Source organism: Dreissena polymorpha, chromosome 2 (genome assembly GCF_020536995.1).
Source record: "Dreissena polymorpha isolate Duluth1 chromosome 2, UMN_Dpol_1.0, whole genome shotgun sequence".
NCBI lineage: Eukaryota > Metazoa > Mollusca > Bivalvia > Myida > Dreissenidae > Dreissena > Dreissena polymorpha.
Genome location: NC_068356.1, coordinates 102,143,346 through 102,165,989, shown reverse-complemented (window position 1 = coordinate 102,165,989; position 22,644 = coordinate 102,143,346). Strand labels below are relative to the sequence as shown.

General features: G+C 36.8%; 1 protein-coding gene across 3 annotated transcripts in view; it reads right to left on the bottom strand.

Annotated features, from left to right (window-relative positions):
* Nucleotides 1–1,439: 1,439 nt before the first annotated feature.
* LOC127868312 (serine/threonine-protein kinase Chk1-like) overlaps nucleotides 1,440–22,644 on the bottom strand; it is a 34,342-nt gene continuing 13,137 nt past the window's right edge. For all 3 annotated transcript variants that reach the window (XM_052409960.1, XM_052409961.1, XM_052409959.1), the window contains 8 exons: nucleotides 21,777–22,100; nucleotides 21,309–21,413; nucleotides 15,084–15,185; nucleotides 13,841–13,925; nucleotides 9,611–9,776; nucleotides 8,812–8,943; nucleotides 8,053–8,154; nucleotides 1,440–4,562 (listed from right to left, as the gene is read on the bottom strand). In XM_052409960.1, coding sequence (XP_052265920.1) covers nucleotides 4,440–4,562; nucleotides 8,053–8,154; nucleotides 8,812–8,943; nucleotides 9,611–9,776; nucleotides 13,841–13,925; nucleotides 15,084–15,185; nucleotides 21,309–21,413; nucleotides 21,777–22,100 — 1,139 coding nt within the window. In that variant the 3' untranslated portion in view covers nucleotides 1,440–4,439. The remainder of the gene's footprint in view (nucleotides 4,563–8,052; nucleotides 8,155–8,811; nucleotides 8,944–9,610; nucleotides 9,777–13,840; nucleotides 13,926–15,083; nucleotides 15,186–21,308; nucleotides 21,414–21,776; nucleotides 22,101–22,644) is intronic.

The following is a 22,644-nucleotide window of genomic DNA, read 5'->3' as shown; positions in this document are numbered from 1 at the left end:
GGTCATTTGTATTGGGTCAATCTCAGTGGCGGTTGTTATACGAGTATTCATGATCAAAATAATAAAATTGATTGAAATACTGTATGCTTTGTTTCTGGTTATTTTTTCTCTAGCTCAATGGCAGATAAATGAAATGAACACACTTCATTTTGCAAGGACAATTTTTTATGGTAAAAGTGATATAAAATTGGGAACATTATTATAATAATTACAAATAATTTATGGATTTTTTTTGGGAAAACCATGTATTCAAACTTGTTTAACAATGTTGCTTGAGAAAAAAAGAGATTTTTCCAGGCACAAGTGAACATTTTCACTCATTCCATATCCTTGCAGTGATCCATTTTGTGAATAGACAGCTATATGTCTGTTCTTTTATGTGTTCAACAGAGTACATTTTATTGCGTATAGAAGCAACTGTTGGTCCTTGGAATACACAGTAAATACTCCAACACTATTTCCATTTAACACTAGATAAATTAGCTGTCAAAGAAAGTTTAATGAAAATTGATGGGCTTTTTAATGACTCATCAAAAAAGAGCTTAGTCCCATGTAACTAATTCAACAAGAGCTGTATTTGTGAAACACAATGCCCCCTACTGCGCTTTGAAGCCATATATTTGACCTTGAAGCTTGACCTTGACTTTTCACCACTCAAAATGTGCAGCTCCATGAGATACACATGCATGCCAAATATCAAGTTGCTATCTTCAATATTGCAAAAGTTATGACCAAGGTTAAGTTTTGGGACAGACACGAACATACAATGACATACACACACATACAATGACAGACAGACAGGCCAAAAAACAATATACCCCCAATCATTCTATCTGGGGGAATGAAGAAACTGCTTTGTCAACTATGTGCAAGGGAATTTAACTGGGGGGGGGTGTAGATCAGCAGGGGTAAAGATGATCAAAATATCTTTACTTTATGGTGACAACTGATTTTACATTCAATTAAATTGCTTGAAAAGCATGGAAGTAACAGTAGGTAATTTTCACTTTTTTCAGATTTAAGGGGAATGGCTGTAGAAAAAATTGCATGACCAATCAACAAATATGTGCAACTTTTTATGTGACAATAGAAGCCTCCGTTATGTGCATATGCTGTATGTTTAAGAGCTTCGTACAGCAACATTGTATTTTCCTGCCTTTGTTAACGGTATTAAACATTAACGGTATAAGAGTTATATTATGATGGTCAGTTAACACGTTTATGAGTAGTAAAGTCAATTAACTTTCAGTAAATGGCAAATATGTGACATTCTTCTACATAAGAAGACTAGTAATATTCATCAATTTTCAATAAATGTTTAGCATTAGAATGCGAATAAATACTTGAGAGAAAACAGTTTCAAATAATCAACAAGATATGTAAATTTCACAAAGATATATTTTATTGGCAATTTCATCATTCATGCAGTTTCGAAAAAATAATATATTTTATACCTATTAGATACTGATCACTAGTATCTTATGAACATGTACTATCGGTACTATAACTTTATCTTCATAACCATTAAATAATTTTTCAAAATCTTCATTTAGTAAATATTTACTGAGCCAAAAAGGTAACTGAAGACAGACCTATTGTGATTATTTAAAGAAATGATTACCTTGATCATTACATTCCTTGAAACTCATCAAAACGTCAATGCATTAAAGAATATCTGTACTTCATCAGTTTAATACATGTATAGGTCCTCTACATTACAAATAGAAATGTGTCACAGACACTGATGCCCAGACAACATATGTGTCTTGTTTAGTGAAAGCTGGTCATAATGCATAAAACTCACCATGAGCATATTGTGCTCAGGTCAACTAAAAATAATGGTACACAAACAAATTGTTACAACTGTTATAACTAGCACTATTAAAAAAATAATATTCTAACAAGGGACAAAATTGTCACAAAACCAGGTTTTCATTGTGAAAAAAAAATCTGATAAAGGGAGAAAACTCAAACTGAACTTTTGAAATGACCAAAAAAAATTAACCCCCTTTGTAAGTTTTTTTTTTTTTTTAAATCTATTTTTAGTCGTGGCGACCTTGACATTGGAGATATTGACGTGATTCTTTCGTGGGACACACCGTCCCATGATGGTGAACAAATGTGCCAAATGATTTTAAAATCTCACAATGAATGACATAGTTATGGCCAGGACAAGCTCATTTATGGCCATTTTTGACCTTTGAACTCAAAGTGTGACCTTGACCTTGGAGATATCGACGTAATTATTTCGCGCGACACACCGTCCAATGATGGTGAACAAATGTGCCAAATGATTTTAAAATCTGACGATGAACGACATAGTTATGGCTCGGACAAGCTCATTTATGGCCATTTTTGACCTTTGAACTCAAAGTGTGACCTTGACCTTGGAGATATCGACGTAATTATTTCGCGCGACACACCGTCCAATGATGGTGAACAAATGTGCCAAATGATTTTAAAATCTGACAATGAACGACATAGTTATGGCCCGGACAAGCTTATTCCGCCAGCCCGCCAGCCCGCCAGCCAGCCAGCCAGCCCGCCAGCCAGCCAGCCAGCCAGCCAGCCAGCCCGCCCGCATTCGCCAATCTAATAACCAGTTTTTCCTTCGGAAAACCTGGTTAAAAATACTATATTATTGTGATATAACACAACACAATCTCTCAATCATGACAGCCATGACATAACAAAACATGCAGAAGTTTAACCGAATAATTTCATACCATGCATACAGCACGGAATCATGTAAATCAATGATTTAATGATTAAATTGACTAGGGGCTTTCCTCGCTATTTTAGGAAAAGGAGGCTGGTCAAATTTGGATTTTTTAAATTGATAAAATGGCAAATTTGGGAATTTTTGGGAACAAAATGGACCAAATTGGGATTTTTTATCAACAAATATTGACACATCAGGCAATTTCCTGGCCATTTCTGGAAAAAAATGATTCCCACTAAAAGCGCACTGATTTGGGAAAAAATAATTTAATACAAGGCTATTGTCAAGCAATTTGGTCCCCTACCTGCTCCACCATTGTCAGAAATTCCAACCATTTTCAGATTATTTTTTTTTTGTTTGTTGCCATTGCAACCACAATTTTTGACGTAGGAACAAAATGAAATGATGTGCATAATGTCCATATTGCCATCTATCCATGTTGCAAGTTTCATGAAAAAAATTCATTAAAGTTATCGCAGGATCCAGAAAAGTGTGACGGACAGACAGACAGACTGACTGACACACAGAGCAGTGAAACCGGTAGGGGACAATAACTCTTTATAATAATTCAAATTAGGAAAACATAATAAAAAAAAAGTTATATACTTTATTAGATGTTAATAAAATAAATTGTGATGTAATAATCTTTAGACACTTGTTTCGAAAAAAATAAAAATAAATAAGGATTTTATTTATACATTTTTGGTTTGGGATCAGGTCTGTTTGCATAGGGATCAGGTACGTTTTACCTCCTTTCATAAATAGCAGTAAAACCCCTGTTGACACAACTCAGACAGCATTGAATCATGTACATCCACGATTAAGCACAACATTTTACAGATATCGTTGTGCAAATCATCACTGACATTTACTGTGGCAGCAAAATCTTTCAAACTTAAAGTTCTGGTAACGGCAACAAACAAATAAGTCAATCTCTGACATAAATCACTGAGACCTTACAAATTGCTATGCAAATTAGTAATTAATTTGTTTGTTTCCATTTAAACTTCTGACAACACAATTTTCACAGTCTTTAAATTACATTGATCCTACAAAATTACAAGATTAAATGTTTAACTTCCAGTGCCTTTTCTCATCTTTTTGGGAGTATGATCTCTACCTGTAAAATGTGAATATTTAGCTTCAATTTATTCCTAATTGGGAAATAAATAGTTTGATTTATAAATTTTGAACTCTTAGTGACGAAACTTACATAAACCAGTAAATTCCAAACTTAAACGTATCAGTTAAATTATATCATAACTTTAAAACTCTTCAGTTCTAGACTAATCATCTCCATTACTAAACACCGAAAGGAAAAAAAACAATTGGAAATGATTGGATTGGATTTGGGTCAAACATATACTTGTTGCGATTGAGAAAATGATCCAATAACGGCTACAAAATTATGCCCCAAAAAGCGCTTCACTTTAGTTTGAAGACGCTTTTCAAAAGCAGTAACACAATTTCAATAGTTCTTGCAAGTATGTTCCTGATATGTTTTTGATATGATAACGGGAGCACCTCAAGGGGAGGTAAATATCCATACAGTTCTAACCAAGCCAGTCGACTTTCACAACTATCAAAGTTGAGAACAAACAACTATCATGCATCCACACTGTGAAGGCGGTATTCTGAGGAATAAATGGAAAATCACTAGCCCTCTATGAAAACCACCGCATGTCAATCAAGCCAAGTTCCCAAATGTTTTGCTCCATCACAAGACTGGTTGTGATTGTTGCGTTGGCACCAGAGGAAACTGTGGCGGAACTCGACTGGTCACTTTCTTCATGTGATGACGAAGCTTCATGAAGTGGCGCTTGAACTCCAACCCATCGCCCTAAAATGCACACAATTGTGAATGTGGTAAGACTGAGCTGTAAATTAACATAAACAATTCACCCATTGGTGCAAAAAGGTACAAATGGGGCCAATTATTTGTATTGATTTTTTAAAATATAAACTGGTTAAAGAGGATCCTTTTGTTTGCAGGCACAAACATGAAAATCATTTTAAACACAAATACCTGTTGTTGTTTTTTTTCCAAGTTGGATCAAGCTCAAGATAACATCAATGTTCTGTCATGCAATTTTGTATCATGTTGATCACCATCAGGACTCAGCACATTAAAAACATGATGGACAAGAGCTTGTTACATTGTCTCAGAAAGATCTATTGCTTTAACTCTTTCAGTGCGGGAACCGAATTTTGAAGGTCTTTGCAAACAGTTTGGATCCAGATGAGACGCCACAGAACGTGGCGTCTCATCTGGATCCAAACTGTTTGCTATTCTGATAGTATTCTTTGAAAAAAAATAAAGAAAATGCTTATTTTACAAATTCCGCAGACGACATTTTAGCAGACAACAAATTTCCCAGAATGCAAATGGTTAAATTATCTCAGAAATGAGCCTTGCTCTGGGAACACGGAAAAGTGTCGTACCAGATCAGCTATTGCAGTTTCCACAGACTAATCAGTGACAACACTTTCGCCTTTTATTGCATTTTTGGTTTGTCTCTTCTAAACAAACATCAAGTTTAGGTGGAAAGTGTCGTCCCTTATTAGTCTGTGCAGACTGCACATGCTAATTTTGGAGTTCGTTTTACGCACATGAATTAACCCATTCAGCCCTACTGTCATATTTATGCAACACATTTAGCGTAACTTGAATTCCTAATGTGGTGTAAATAACTCCAAGAATCTACAGTGTGAACTCCTAGCGTCACACCTTTGGATGCAACTCTGAATGCCTAATGTAGTAAAAATACGTCTGACTAAGTTGATAACAAGTAATTCTTTATTTTGAGTCAGTTTCAAAAACATGAATATTCTTGTTACAACTAGAGCTTTGTCACAGACGTGACAAATACCTCCACATGCCGCATTGACACAGAATATTTTGCATGTTGTCTTCACATAAAACAGCGGACACCATGCTCAATGTTTAAAACGCACTAAGTGACCCTGTGACCTAGTTTTTGACCCGGCTTGGCCCATGTTCGAACTTGACCTACATATCATCTAGATACAACTTATGACCAAGTGTGGTGAAGCTTGGATGAAAACTACTTGAATTAGAGAGCGGACACCATGCTAAATGTTTAAAACACACTAAGTGACCCCATGTCCTAGTTTTTGACCCGGCATAACCCATATTCGAACTTGACCTAGATATCATCTAGATACATTATCTGACCAAGTTTGGTGAAGATCGGATAAAAACAACTTGAATAAGAGAGCGGACACTTAATACCGACCGACAGAGAGACCGACCAACAGACAAGCTCAATCCTATATACCCACCTAAACTTCGTTTGTGGGGGTATAAATATTTTCTAAATCTGGATATGGATTTTGATAATGTTCTTCTGGTCAAAACATGTGCAAATTAAACAAAAATATGAATATATTTAAAGTACTACCAACATGCTTTTTATTTATAAAGATATTTGTTCTCTGTTTTAAAAATGTAATTCATCGTTATCCAGACAAATATCACTCAGACAATCAGCTCCCTGCATTTTTTTCATTCCCGGGCAATCTGCACATGGTAAATTTATCGTCGAGGACAATTGGCACCAGATTAAATTGTACAACCTGTTGATTGGCACCCGATTTAAAGTGATTGATAATGCCCGTCAAAACTTTGTTGGACTGATTGGACTCAATCTTGAGCATTCCTTAACTTAAAATTTCACTTGAAAATTACAAAATTACAAAATGCAAATGAAAATAAGTGCACATAAAAGTAAGTGCCAATTGAAAAACGATCTCTTTTTTTTCAAACCAATAAGCGGATTACACTATCAGTCCAACAAAGTCCAACAAAATGGTGACGGTTTTTATTAGAAACATTTGTAGAATTTGTCATGTTTTGGTTGTTTTGTTAATTTATTTCATAATATTATTTGCATACATTTTGCTCATATTCAATAGATGTTTGTTTTTATTATAAACAATATCATACAAGTGTTTGTATGTCTTGAAATAATTAATTTTGTTTTATTTTAAAACAATATCATATGATTATTTATATTTGTTAAAAACATTTTCTTTTGGTGAAATGTTAAATTAATACTGGTATTTGATACATAACTCTGGAAATAAACCAATGTTTTTGTTTAGATGAAGTTAGTGATGCAAGATTATTACTTGTTCATATATTGAAATGTTTATTTTCTTAGTTGGAAATTAGTCAACAAAATAACAATGCCTCAAAGCACCCTATCCTATTTCCCACAACTAACAATAAACATTTAATATGTCGCGCATTCTGAACTAAACATGATACTGATTATCTATGTGCTGATAAAGCTATTACTGATAGGGGTTGCCGAGAGATAATACTGTAGTATAGTATGGGTTAAGCCCCGTTTTGTCAGAGCAAGTCTCAACCATTTTTTAACCCTTTGCATGCTGGGAAATTTGTCGTCTGCTAAAATGTTGTCTGCTTAATTTCTAAAATTAGCATTTTCTTCGATTTTTTTCAAAGAATACTATCAGAATAGCAAACAGTTTGGATCCTGATGAGACGCCACGTTCTGTGGCATCTCATTTCGATCCAAACTGTTTGCACAGGCCTTCAAAATTCGGTTCCCGCACTGAAAGAGTTAAACTACAACCACTTAACCCTTTACCACTTAGATACGCATTTTGATGCATTTGTAGTCCCTTTGAAAGTTGCAATTCATTTAAGACCATTTTACTAGATTCTAGTTTTTAAATCTTTATAACGCTCAAAATCAAAAAAAAAATAATCAATGAAAATTTCGTTGAGTATTTCGTAAAATAAAGTAAACACCTTAACAATCAGTGTTCCTTATAGCAATAGTCAAAATTTCAACGCTAGATGTGGTATGATTACATAGACTTTTGTAAATACAAAATGCTTGTTTTTATTTATTTGTGGCCACAATTAATTCCCGCGAATATATCTATTCATACGACACACGAACACCATTTAGTGTTCATGTGTCGTATTAATAGATATGCAAAACAATAATAAACACAAGCATTTTGTATCTACAAACATCTATTTTACCAGACCACATCTGGCATTAAAATTTCGGCAATTGCCATAAGGAACACTGATTTTTAATTGGTTAAGTTTATTTTACGAACAATTGTACGAAATTTTCGTTGATTTTGAGCAGTAATGTTACTTTTAAGGCTTCATCTCCAAACCTTAGATACTGATGAGCAGCAAACAGCATAAAACCTGAACAGACTGCGAGTTACTCGCAGGCTGTTCTGGTTTTATGCTGTTTGCACATAGCAATTTTCACTTTGCCTCTGAGTGGGAAAGAGTTAACAATACACTTTTAATCCACCTTTGACAGTCTGAAATCCAGCAGCAGATTCTCTCCCATTTCCATCAGGCAGGCTTTGAACACCAGTGGCATAGCTCTCTTGTCCTTTGTACTTATTGTCGTCTGAAAAGTATTTAGCAAATAAAATAGGTGCCATTTGATTGCTTCTGTAGATTCTATAATAATTGTCTACCAAACCCATTTTCTATTTATTTAATTTTCTTTTTTTCACTGTTTGAAAAGTGAATAATGCCTTTATCAATGATATCTCTCTTTAAACCAATAGAAAGCTTAAATCATAACAACAAAGTGTTGTTGTTTTTTCACTTTTTTGGGGAATGGGACCGAGGCCCTTTGTTTTGGGATAAATTACTTTGTTTTGACTAAAATTGGGAATTTGTCTTTTTTGGACAAAAAAACGTAAAAATTAAGAAAAGAAGTGTTCTCAATGTTTTATAAGCTAAGGTTAGAGTCATAAAACTGGATAGAGAAATGAACTAAATGTTTTAAAAAAAGGTGTTCTTGGAAAACTTTTATTGGGAATTTTTAGCAGTCATGTGAGAAATTCAGAAAGGGACAAATTTCAGCCCCAAAATTGAACAACAAAAAACACTGCTATGTATTATTTATCATTAATAATTGATCACATGCAAAAAAACATATGTTTATTGCTTCGAAAAGCACAGTTATACCACTTTGGTTGTCTCCAACAAATAATTGAGAAGTAAAACAAATAATAAAACGTGGGTAACCATGAAGCAAAAATAATCGGACACTTACAAAACCAGGGCTTCCCCTGCGAGCAGAGTACCCGAGGGTCTCGCAGGCACGATCCAGCTCAACTAGGGTCTCCGTCTTGTCAGTTTTAACAAAAAATCTTGTCATGCGCCGAACAAGTTTCTGCATTGGGGTCTAAAATAAACGTGAGGTTTGAACATAAAAAAGTTGTATCTGGTTTAAATTTCTCTATAAGATGCGATAGTTTAATAATTAATTCTAAATTTATTGATGTGCCAGAACATTCAATGAATGCATACCTTGTAAAATTGTGGTTGCTCAGACTAATAATTTAAGAATAATATTAAAGATTGATCTTTTGAATTTGTGCGACACAAGTAATACCAATTAAGACAATCTGGCAGCATATCAAAAATGAGTGTTTGCAGTATGCTTTCTTGGATGTTACCCTTTGTATACATGAGAAATGAGCTGATTGTTTAACAGTTACTCACACAAAACAAGTAAGCCAATTTTTAACAGTTACTCCCAAAATGTTAACATATGAGTAGTATCCTCAGACAACTGTGCTCAATACAAGTGCGTAAAGTGCCGTACCAGAGTAGCCTGTGCACTCTACACAGGCCAATCAGCTACCAAACTTTCTGCTTTTATGGAATTTTTTGTTTTTTGTTTAAAGGAAATCTCTTCTAAACAAAAAAAATCCACAATAATCACTTAAAAGCGGAAAGTGTCGCCTCTGAGTAGCCTGTGTGAATTGCACATGCTATTCTAGGAAGATACTTAAAGTATATGCATTAAGCCCAGTTTTGCCAGGGCGAGGCCCCTATTACCCACATACCTGTGAGTTGCCAGGGGTGCAGGGGAACTGAGACAGCACCATGTGATCGGGATGAAGGGGCTGGGAGAAGCTGATAGCGGGACCCAGGTCGTCAAGACTGGACAGCTGACTGCGGGGCTGCACGGGGGGCAACTCTGGCTGGGAGCTGCAGATCCTCGATAGGTCACTGAAAAAGGAAACGCACAACCAACGACTGACAACCAGTGGTTACAAAAACTAACCATGAGCAAGTTGGGCTAAGAGAACTAAAGGTAAAGGTATACAAAACAGTGTTGTTGTTTTTTCAAAATCGGGGCCGGTATCCATTCCCAATGGAAAGAAGTATATATTTTTCCCAAATAGAACCTAAAAATTCCCTACTGAAGGTTTCAACAACAAAAAATAATTTAGTTTACTTAATCTCCCTTCCCAATAAAGTCGCCTTTCAAATTGTACTGTTTATTTCCCCTCTGCATAGAAACCTATCTGGAATACTCAGGCAAGTACTATTAAACCAGGGCTTTTTTTAAGTAGATGCCCGCTTGCCCATGCCGGGTTAAAATTGTCTCCGGCAAGTGATTTTACGGCAAGTCCGTTTCGTATAAACATCTTTTCGGTATTTTTTCGACTTTTCCCCTTGTATCTTTTTATTTTCTTTGGGTCAAAATAACTTTTTATCAAGTACAAGTAAAACGAGATTTGATTGGTCGCTTGTGTTGTATAAGCCAATCTAAACGCTCAAATAAAATTCTACTCGGCAGGCGTTTTGACATGGAGGATGGCAACCGACGTTTCCTATTTAAAAAAAAATAACTTCAAAAAACAGAAAAAGAAAGGAAGAGAAAATATGAAAATGAATCACGAAAGCGTAACTTTCAAACATCATGAATTGATGAATTTCCATGGCTTAAATTTGATAACAAGTCGCGATTGACGAAATGCAAGATTTGTCTCAAATTTGAAAACAATGGTAGTTTCGTAACAGGTTCAATTTTTTTTAAATGATTCTGTAAAAGCACACAAAGATGCACAGTCACACTACATGAATGTAAACAAGAAACCGTCGGAGACGGGTGATGCTCCCAAAGGTTTTCTTTGTCACAATATTGCATTATATATTCAGATAAAAGGAAACGTCTTGAGGGGCATAACTTTGGACAAAATAATACGATGGATGGTTGAGCAACTTAAAAATTTCAAAGGGCCATAACTCTCTAAATAAATCATCTAACCAGAACCCACAAATAACATGTGCATCTCCTCAAGGTAGTTAAGCTTCCCATAAAGCTTCATTGAATTCAAGTCAGTAGTTGGGGGGACAAGAATTGCACTATATGTACAGTTAATGGAAAATTTCAAAGGGCCATAACTCTGTGAAAAATCAACCGATTAATTGCTGAGAAATAGCCCGGACAAAAATTGTGCACAGACACACACACGCACGGACGGACAAAGCGGCGACTATATGCTCCCCCCCAAAAAATTTGGGGGGAGCATAAAAAGGGAAGAGGCTCTAAATAATAGTGACAAAACGGTGTGTTTTTTTCATTCAATATCGGGTCAGGTAATCGGCTCTGTTCCTAATTGAAAATAGAATGTATTTTTCCCAAACAGGAGCTAAAAATTCCCAATAGGTTTCCCAAAAAAAAAATCTCAATTTTGAAGCATTTTTTTAGCATAATAAAAACAACACTAATTTCCCTATTTAAGTCAAGACACCACAATTTTTTCCAACCCAAAGGGACCCAGCCCCATTCCCTAAATAGTTTTAAAAACACTGCAAAACAAATGAAGAAGAAGCATATACAAGTGATTTCTATGAACATAAACATAAATGCTGTGGGAAGGATTGTTCAGAGTTTGAAAATCTGGTTGAATATGCAGACCGTTTGAAACTTGCTAAGAATGCATATACAGAGTTTCTCACTATTTTAAACTGTGAATAACTTGTTAATACATGTATAGATATAGTGACACGTATACAGTTTTAAAGGGATCTTTTCACGCTTTGGTAAATTGACAAAATTGAAAAAAAATGTTTCAGATCCGCAAATTTTCGTTTTAGTTTTGATATTTGTGAGGAAACAGTAATACTGAACATTTACCATGCTCTAATATAGCCATTATATGCATCTTTTGACGATTTTAAAACCTAAAAATTATAAAGCGTTGCAACGCGAAACAATTGAATAATTTGGAGAGTTCTGTTTTTGTCGTTAAATTTTGTTAAACTACGAAGATTGCTTATATAAGGTATAAAATACGTCAAGAATGTGTACTCGGTGGAATAGCTCAGTAGGCTAAAGCGTTTTTACTTCAGGACTCTGGCAGGACTCCAGGAGTCACTGGTTCGAAACCTGCTCCGGGCAATGTTCTTTTCCTTTTTTTAATTTTATTCTTGATTTTGTACTGGTGCTTTTACGATCCAATGATTACATTTATCAATATAAAGCATTTAATGAATAAGTTAAAAAATGCCAAAATCTGTGAAAAGGCCCCTTTAAATAGCAATAAACACGTCATATGTATTCTATTCAATAGTCACTATTCAATTTAAACCGTCCAGATTTTGTTTTGTTGACAACTTTATACATTTTGTATTATAAAAACTAGGGATGGCAACGAATACCGATTTCAGTATTCGAATATTCGGTCACCCTTCCGAACGAATATTCGGATATTCGATCAACATCTGTTGGAAAAAAGTCAACTTTGTTTACCGTACCATTACTCCATGAATTCTACTTTCGTTTTTACCGGAAGTTCACCGGAAGTGACTAAATATTGACACAGCGTTGCCGTAGCTAATTCGAAGCTGATTTTGTTGATTATTTTTTATTGTTAAAATTGAATGACAAAAACTGTTTTTAAACTATTAATATCGTACATCAACAATAGAACGAGAAACATAATATAACATGACGACAAAATAATTACATGACAAAACAGTTAGATCTACATATAATTAAAGCTGAACTTAAATGAATTATGTACATAGCCACAACACACTTTGAACCTGTTTAACAGACTAAACAGTCAGTCTTTTAAAGTTGCCACGTTTAAAAGACAATTGGATCGGCGACTTCTTATCGGATGATGTCGTGAAATACTTCCAAGCAGCGGAAGGCGTAGGTGGCATTTTGCTTGGACAGATATTTACTTTATGCGTGTAGCAATTATAATATTTTCAATTAAATGAGGGTGAAATACCAAAAACATTTCTTTAAGTATAATACCTTATTGAATATTGAGTAATTAATTAATGTTTGGACCATACGATACGCAAATACTCATTAGAGGTTGAGTAAATTATTTTCTAAAAGTTTTTTTGATTGGACAACGTGATTATAACCATACGATCTGTTTTGTTTTTCACACCAAGTCGGCTCTTTCTTTACCCATTTAATCTTTGATCATTTTAAATGTAATTCGAGTTATTAGATCAAGACGGGTCGGTGTTTTAATTGCCATACGGTCTTATTTGTTTTTTACACAAAGTTGGCTTTTCCTTTACTCATTTAATCTTTGATAATTTTAAATGTAATTCGAGTCATTGGATCAAGTGCAGGTCGGTGTTTTGATTGCCGACGCCATTTGCACCTATCATAATTTTCACACAAAGTTTCTGGCTTTGTTAGCGGGATTTATGACCGGTATACTGTCATCACCATAGCGACGCATTATCGCGCCTACCGGAATAAACATTATAACACGAGGAACAACTTTTTTGACAATGTTTGAAGCAAATTTTACGAATACAAAGTCTTTGAAATTACTCGATTTTTAATTTTTTCTTCCGAATATTCGATTCGGAAAACAGTATCCGAACGGGACCGAATATTCGGATATTCGGATATTCGTTGACATCCCTAATAAAAACAATTATTGTTTTATTTTTATGTTAATCAATGCTTTAAAGATCAATAAAAAATTAACTTCTTAAAAGGGCAACCAGTTTTAAATGAGGCAAGAAGATGTTCTAAGTAACTAGCCCTCCAGGCAAGTGAGGGTCAATTTTTTACGTAAACCCCTGAAATTTAAACGCCAACACAGTTGCCATGGCGTAGTGGATATGGTGTCCGCTAGCGACTGAGAAGTCGCAGGTTAAATCCCACAGTGGGAGCAATATTTAATCTCCCCATAAGACACCCAGTACTGGTTTTACACAGGAAAATGACTTGAAAGCTTATCAATAAAACTTAGGCTTTGGATGCAATCAAGCTACCAGAAATAGGTTTAAACTAAACATACCCGTCCTGGTCGGTGCACTGGCGCTTGAAAGGCCTGGTTCCACATGGGGAGTCACTTGGGGAACCGGACTGTAAGCCTGAGGCTCCTGAAGGAAACACAAATATATGAGCCGCACTTTGGGAAAACAGGGCTTAATGCATGTGAGTGTCGTCCCAGATTAGCCTGTGCAGCCCGCAAAGGCTAAGCAGAGACGCTTTTCGCAAAGAGACTTCCTTTAAACGAATATGTCCATAAAAGAAGAAACTGTTATCCCAGAACAAGGTTCATATGCATCCCATGATGTCAGCTCCAAAACATTTCTCCAGATGATTTCTTACAATAAGTAGGAATTTTAGGCTAAAATCTTGAATATATAAAATCCATGTCATCAGTCTAAATTATGTTTTGAGGACAAAACCCAAATCCATCTTTCAATTCTAATATTTAACTTATAAAGAAAGAATATTCTTTAAACAATAACATACATGTAGTATATAACGTGGAATTCAACACCTCTGAATACACAAATCTTCATTTAAAACAATATAATAATGACATAATCAAAATTTATAGTTGATATTCTAATGTTGAACGTATTTTTTCTTAGTAAGTCTTTTCTCTATTCCTAAGTCAATGGGTAGATGAATAAAGACCCTGTTGTTTGAACACAAATAGATTTTTTCTTTACAAATGAGCTGTGCTCTGTGAAAAAGGGGGTTTAATGCATATGCGTAAACAGATTAACCTGTGCAGTCCACACAGGCTAATCAAGGACGACACTTATCGCTTTTATGATATTTTTCGTTTCAAGAAAGTATCTTCTATCAAAAATCAAGTCTTGCGCAAAGTGTCGTACCTGAATAGCTAATCATGGACACTGTATGCACGTGCATTAAACCCCCCTTTTCACAGAGCACGGCTCATATATTTTTGTTTTATTATTTATGTATACTTTATTGCAATGTTCAAACAAGTAAGCTTGAGCAGGTATGGCTAAAACGAACTTGAGATTAAACAAGAGAGGTTTTTGTAAGAAACACAACAGTTCTATGTTTTGTCAATGAATGGGTTAATTAATAACATGGGGAACATGAAATTAAGCATAGCACTATTTGAAAGATCAACAGACAAAAAAACATGATATTGACATTGGAGTGAAATAATGTGCCTGTAAGGCATTCATAGCGCAAATTGCTTAGCACATTTGCTTGATAAGTGTTTTTGATAATGTTGTGTTCAACATCCTCAAGCTGATCACTCCTACCTCTGTGTTTGTTGAAGTTCTTGTTGTACCACTGATGTTTTTTGATCTGCTCTATTGTTCGCCGCTTACTGGCGTTCTCCACCAGAACCTTGCGCAATAACGCTGCAAATGCAATGAGTGTGTATTATGAGCCTCAGTCTGGGGAAACAGGGCTTAATGCATGTGCGTAAAGTGTTGTTGCAGATAATCAGGGACAACAATTTTCATCTAAACTGAATTTTCGCTAAGAAGAGACTTCCTTCAAACAAAAAAAACAATAAAAACTGTACAGGCTTATCTGAGATGACACTTAACTCACTTGCAGTACACTCTGTTTACCCTGAGAGCGGCTCATATTTCAAAACTCATTAACCCTTTGCATGCTGGGAAATTTGTCTTCTGCTAAAATGTCATCTGCTGAATTTCTAAAATTAGCATTTTCTTCGATTTTTTTTCAAAGAATATTATCAGAATAGCAAACAGTTTGGATCCTGATGAGACGCCACGTTCTGTGGCGTCTCATCTGGATCCAAACTGTTTGCAAAGGCCTTCAAAATTCGGTTCCCGCACTGAAAGGGTTAAGTCCATCTTTGCCTGGGGCTGCATTATGTGAGGACCCAAAGCAATGTAGGCTCTTGTTGAGTTTGCGGCCAAAATTATTTTTCTGAATCCAAAGAGCATAGGCCCGATTCACATACAAAACCGTTTAAGAACAAATTCTCAATTAAAGCTGCATGTTTAAAACTGTTTAGCATTTATTGCAATAAATTCACTGTTGGTCGAGTCTTATGGTTGAATAAGTTGGGATTTAGCTAAAGTGGACTGGCCCTCCATTTTTAGCCGCACACACTTAGTGCATTTATATTGGTAATTGATTTACAGGGTCATGACCATGATGATTCAACAGGCCAATGAGTCATCAACCTGTGTCACCAAAGAGTGCTTTAGAGCTACTACAAATTCCATCATAGATGACAGTTTTAACGTAAATAACCATATATTGAGGTGATTTTGAGAGCACTTTTATCAAGTTTAAGTCCAAATACAATATAATATATAATAACAATCGTCACCTGTCGATTAGAAATACTATGGAGTATACTGACCACCGCCCAAAATCATATAATTCGGGTAAGACAATTTAACTTAGGTTGCCTATTTAATACTCGCATGTACCTCTGCGCTAACCAGACAGCCTGGTGATTCTCTATACTTACACAAGGCCAGTATATCTATCTTGTTCAATGGACTGAGGGTGATCTTGCACTATACTTACACAAGGCCAGTGTATCTATCTTGTTCCATGGACTGAGGGTGATCTTGCACTATTCTTACACAACTCCAGCGTGTCTATCTTGTTCCACGGACTGAGGTGATCTTGCACTATACTAACACAAGGCCAGCGTGTCTATCTTGTTCCATGGACTGAGGGTGATCTTGCACTATACTTACACAAGGCCAGTGTATCTATCTTGTTCCATGGACTGAGGGTGATCTTGCACTAAACTTACACAAGGCCAGTGTATCTATCTTGTTCCATGGACTGAGAGTGATATTGCACTATACTCACACAATGCCAGCGTATCTATTTTGTCCCATGGACTGAGGGTGATCTTGCACTAAACTTTAACTTACACAAAGGCCAGTGTATCTATCTTGTTCCATGGACTGAGGGTGATCTTTCACTATACTTACATACGGCCAGTGTATCAATCTTGTCCCATGGACTGAAGGTGAGCTTGCACTATACTTTTACACAAGGCCAGTGTATCTATCTTGTTCCATAGACTGAGGGTGATCTTGAACTATACTTACACAAGGCCAGTGTATCTATCTTGTTTCATGGACTGAGAGTGATTTTGCACTATACTTACACAAGGCCAGTGTATCTATCTTGTTCCATGGACTGTGGGTGATCTTGCACTATACTAACACAGGGCCAGTGTATCTATCTTGTTCCATGGCCTGAGGGTGATCTTGCACTATACTCACACAAGGCCAGTGTATCTATCTTGTTCCATGGACTGAGGGTGATCTTGCACTATACTCAAACAATGCCAGTGTATCTATCTTGTTCCATGGACTGAGGGTGATCTTGCACTATACTCACACAAGGTCAGTGTATCTATATTGTTCCATAGACTGAGGGTGATCTTGCACTATACTTACACAAGACCAGCGTATCTATCTTGTTCCATGAACTGAGGGTGATATTGCACTATACTTACACAAGGCCAGCGTATCTATCTTGTTCCATGGACTCAGGGTGATATTGCACTATACTTACACAAGGCCAGCGTATCTATCTTGTTCCCAGGACTGAGGGTGAACTTGCACTATACTTACACAAGGCCAGCTTATCTATCTTGTTTGTCCCATGGACTGAGGGCATACATGCCATAATTTTTCAGACCAATTCCGGGACATTAAGTTAAATTGTTCGGGACTTTTGCCGATTTTCCGGGACATGTATAAAATGTAGCGATATTTATAGACATATGCATTTTTGGTATGTTTTTTTTTTGTTTCACATCGATAATTGCATAAGTTCAAAAGCCTATCCGAAATACATTTGATCTATTAACGTCAAATTAAACATTACTACTTCCGTTACTAGATACAAGCCACGTGTTTTCAGTGTAAGCGTTCAAAACATAGATGGTGACGTCACTGCGTTATTATTATTAAGACCGGTGTGTAACGCGTAGTTGTTGATACGCCTTTATTCATTTATAACATTTTGACATGGCGAACGCAATTCAAATTCACTTATTATTTTTAACGTAATGTTTACTGGGGGTTTAGAACAAGACAATAATAAACCTAGTAAGGATGACGTTTTTATATGCTTACTTTTTTACTCAACTTTTTTGTCAGTTAAACGTGCGAACATAAACTGCTTTTAATTTTTTACTCAGCGATGTTGGACTTCAGATGTGTGAACAACTATCCTTTGCCCTTACGCAGCGGGAAATAATGACGTAGTAGATTAAAGTCAATTAACAACCACTTAACAATGCCGCCTTTTCGGTTTGACCGCGAATGCGAGACAATCGATATGATAACAGGACCCCTGTTAATTGATCGATTTTGACACGTAGCGTAGTCTGCCTAATCGGGTAGGCATTGTCATGGAGACGCTGCAGATATACACAGATTCGAGGTGCAGTTAAGCCTAAGATAAGGTACATGTATATATGGATTTTGTAAATTCCGGGACATTTGACAGATTTCCAGGACAGCCCACAAGTTCTTAATTTCCGGGACTGTCTCGGACAATCCGGGATGTATGGCATGTATGACTGAGGGTGATCTTGCACTATACTCACACAAGGCCAGTGTATCTATCTTGTTCCATGGACTTAGGGTGATCTTGCAATATACTTACACAAGGCCAATGTATTTATCTTGTTCCAAGGACTGAGGGTGAACTTGCACTATACTTACACAAGGCCAGCGTATCTATCTTGTTCAATGGACTGAGGGTGATCTTGCACTATTCTTACACAAGGCCAGTGTATCTATCTTGTTCCATGGACTGAGGGTGAAGTTGCAGAACTCTAACACAGGGCCAGTGTATCTATCTTGTTTCATGGACTGAAGGTGATCTTGCACTATTCTTACACAACTCCAGCGTATCTATCTTGTTCCATGGACTGAGGGTGATCTTGCACTATTCTTACACAAGGCCAGCTTGTCTATCTTGTTCCATGGACTGAGGGTGATCTTGCACTATACTTACACAAGGCCAGTGTATCTATCTTGTTCCATGGACTGTGGGTGATCTTGCACTTTACTTACACAAGGCCAATGTGTCTATCTTGTTCCATGGACTGAGGGTGATCTTGCACTATACTCACACAAGGCCAGTGTATCTACTAGTATCTTGTTCCATGGACTGAGGGTGAAGTTGCAGAACTCTAACACAGGGCCAGTGTATCTATCTTGTTTCATGGACTGAAGGTGATCTTGCACTATTCTTACACAACTCCAGCGTATCTATCTTGTTCCATGGACTGAGGGTGATCTTGCACTATTCTTACACAAGGCCAGCTTGTCTATCTTGTTCCATGGACTGAGGGTGATCTTGCACTATACTTACACAAGGCCAGTGTATCTATCTTGTTCCATGGACTGTGGGTGATCTTGCACTTTACTTACACAAGGCCAATGTGTCTATCTTGTTCCATGGACTGAGGGTGATCTTGCACTATACTCACACAAGGCCAGTGTATCTATCTTGTTCCATGGACTGAGGGTGATCTTGCACTATTCTTACACAAGGCCAGTGTATCTATCTTGTTCCATGGACTGAGGGTGAAGTTGCAGAACTCTAACACAGGGCCAGTGTATCTATCTTGTTTCATGGACTGAAGGTGATCTTGCACTATTCTTACACAACTCCAGCGTATCTATCTTGTTCCATGGACTGAGGGTGATCTTGCACTATTCTTACACAAGGCCAGCTTGTCTATCTTGTTCCATGGACTGAGGGTGATCTTGCACTATACTTACACAAGGCCAGTGTATCTATCTTGTTCCATGGACTGTGGGTGATCTTGCACTTTACTTACACAAGGCCAATGTGTCTATCTTGTTCCATGGACTGAGGGTGATCTTGCACTATACTCACACAAGGCCAGTGTATCTATCTTGTTCCATGGACTGAGGGTGATCTTGCACTATACTTACACAAGGCCAGTGTTATCTATCTTGTTGCATGGACTGAGGGTGATATTGCACTATTCTTACACAGGGCCAGTAGATCTATCTTGTTCCATGGACTGAGGGTGATCTTGCACTATTCTTACACAAGGCCAGCTTATCTATCTTGACCCATGGACTGAGGGTGATCTTGCACTATACTGTAACTTACACAAGGCCAGTGTATATATCTTGTTCCATGGACTGAGGTTGATCTTTCACTATACTTACACAAGGCCAGTGTATCTATCTTGTTCCATAGACTGAGGGTGATCTTGCACTATACTTACACAAGGCCAGTGTATATATCTTGTTCCATGGACTGAGGGTGATCTTGCACTATTCTTACACAAGGCCAGCGTTTCTATCTTGTTCCATGGACTGAGGGTGATCTTGCACTTTACTTACACGAGGCCAATGTGTCTATCTTGTTCCATGGACTGAGGGTGATTTTGCACTATTCTTACACAAGGCCAGTGTATCTATCTTGTTCCATGGACTGAGGGTGAAGTTGCAGAACTCTAACACAGGGCCAGTGTATCTATCTTGTTTCATGGACTGAGGGTGATCTTGCACTATTCTTACACAACTCCAGCGTATCTATCTTGTTCCATGGACTGAGGGTGATCTTGCACTATTCTTACACAAGGCCAGCTTGTCTATCTTGTTCCATGGACTGAGGGTGATCTTGCACTATACTTACACAAGGCCAGTGTATCTATCTTGTTCCATGGACTGTGGGTGATCTTGCACTTTACTTACACAAGGCCAATGTGTCTATCTTGTTCCATGGACTGAGGGTGATCTTGCACTATACTCACACAAGGCCAGTGTATCTATCTTGTTCCATGGACTGAGGGTGATCTTGCACTATACTTACACAAGGCCAGTGTTATCTATCTTGTTCCATGGACTGAGGGTGATATTGCACTATTCTTACACAGGGCCAGTAGATCTATCTTGTTCCATGGACTGAGGGTGATCTTGCACTATTCTTACACAAGGCCAGCTTATCTATCTTGACCCATGGACTGAGGGTGATCTTGCACTATACTGTAACTTACACAAGGCCAGTGTATATATCTTGTTCCATGGACTGAGGTTGATCTTTCACTATACTTACACAAGGCCAGTGTATCTATCTTGTTCCATAGACTGAGGGTGATCTTGCACTATACTTACACAAGGCCAGTGTATATATCTTGTTCCATGGACTGAGGGTGATCTTGCACTATTCTTACACAAGGCCAGCGTTTCTATCTTGTTCCATGGACTGAGGGTGATCTTGCACTTTACTTACACGAGGCCAATGTGTCTATCTTGTTCCATGGACTGAGGGTGATTTTGCAATATACTTACACAAGGTAAGTGTATCTATCTTGTTCCATGGACTGAGGGTGATCTTTTGCTATATTTACACAAGGCCAGTGTATCTATCTTGTTCCATGGACTGAGGGTGATCTTTTGCTATACATGTACTTACACAAGGCCAGTGTATCTATCTTGTTCAATGGACTGAGGGTGATCTTGCACTATACTTACACAAGGCCAGTGTATCTATCTTGTTCCATGGACTGATGGTGATCTTGCAGTCTTTCCAGTCACAGTACTCCTGACAGCTGTATGTGGGCTCATCCCAGGGAAGCTCTGTTAGAAAACGTTCAATTTGGATGTTTAATGATGATATTGAAAAAAAAAAACTTCATTGAATGTAAACTGAAAAGAATTTCAATTTCAATTCCTGCTTTAAATGATGTCACTTGTCATATAGTTATTAATAAATAATGCAATGTCATTTTGGGGGAAAAAAAGCACGTGCATTCATCCACTGACATTTCAGGATTGGTTTTACATCCCATGACACCTATGGATGAATCTAAATTCTTTTACCCAGAAAACATCCAAATAACAAAACCCTTTCGCTTATCTTTTCCTAACATTCATTTAACAGGACTAAACAATTATTTGACAATACAAAAAATTCATGGAAAAGATTGTTGTGTAACATACCGCCTGCAAGTAACGCTACGAGTATGATTCCACACGACCAAATATCCGCGGGTTCAGCGTGGTACGGTTTCCGGCTTATCACTTCAGGGGCCACATAAGGCACTGTCCCACAACACTTTTCTAACAACCGTTCGCGACCTTGGTACCTAAACACTGTTGAGAGTCCGAAATCTGATATTTTAAGGTTGTCAAAGTCATCTAGTAAGAGATTTTCTGGTTTCAGGTCCCTGTGGGTGACACCACGCTCATGAAGGTACTCTACCCCCATTATGAGCTGTTTGAAGTATCGTGATGCATCAACTTCTGGCATTCCCAGGTCAGGCTCTATAACAGTCAAGAAATGATTTTGTGGGGTATTCAACAGTTTAACAATTAGTTTGTAGAGTATTTTATGTTTTATGTGAAGCAATTGTTAGGACAGTAAAATTTTATAATAGGGACAGGGAAAGGGCGGTAGATAATTGACAAGTGGCTACGTGTAGTTACAAACTCCTTGTACAATTCTTGAACTTTCAAACAGAGCATTGTATAATGCCATATTTAGAAATGTATAATCCACTTAAAACAAACATGAATATGGGATTACAACTTTTAAAATATCCGCTAAGAGCCTTATACATGAAAAATAATAGATTAAAAAAATTATGCTCTTTCTTCTTCTTTTTTAATACACTTTTAAGGAAAATAATCCAAATTTCAAATGACTTTATCTGGAACTCAACTAAGCCATAGGTACTCACAACTTTTCACTTGCAACACATAAATAGTAGTGTAAGGATTACAGACTTTTGTTTTTTTTAATATGGATGACAATTAATAATCCTATAAATTTAAGTCACCCATGTATTTGTTTAAGTGTAAATAAAGC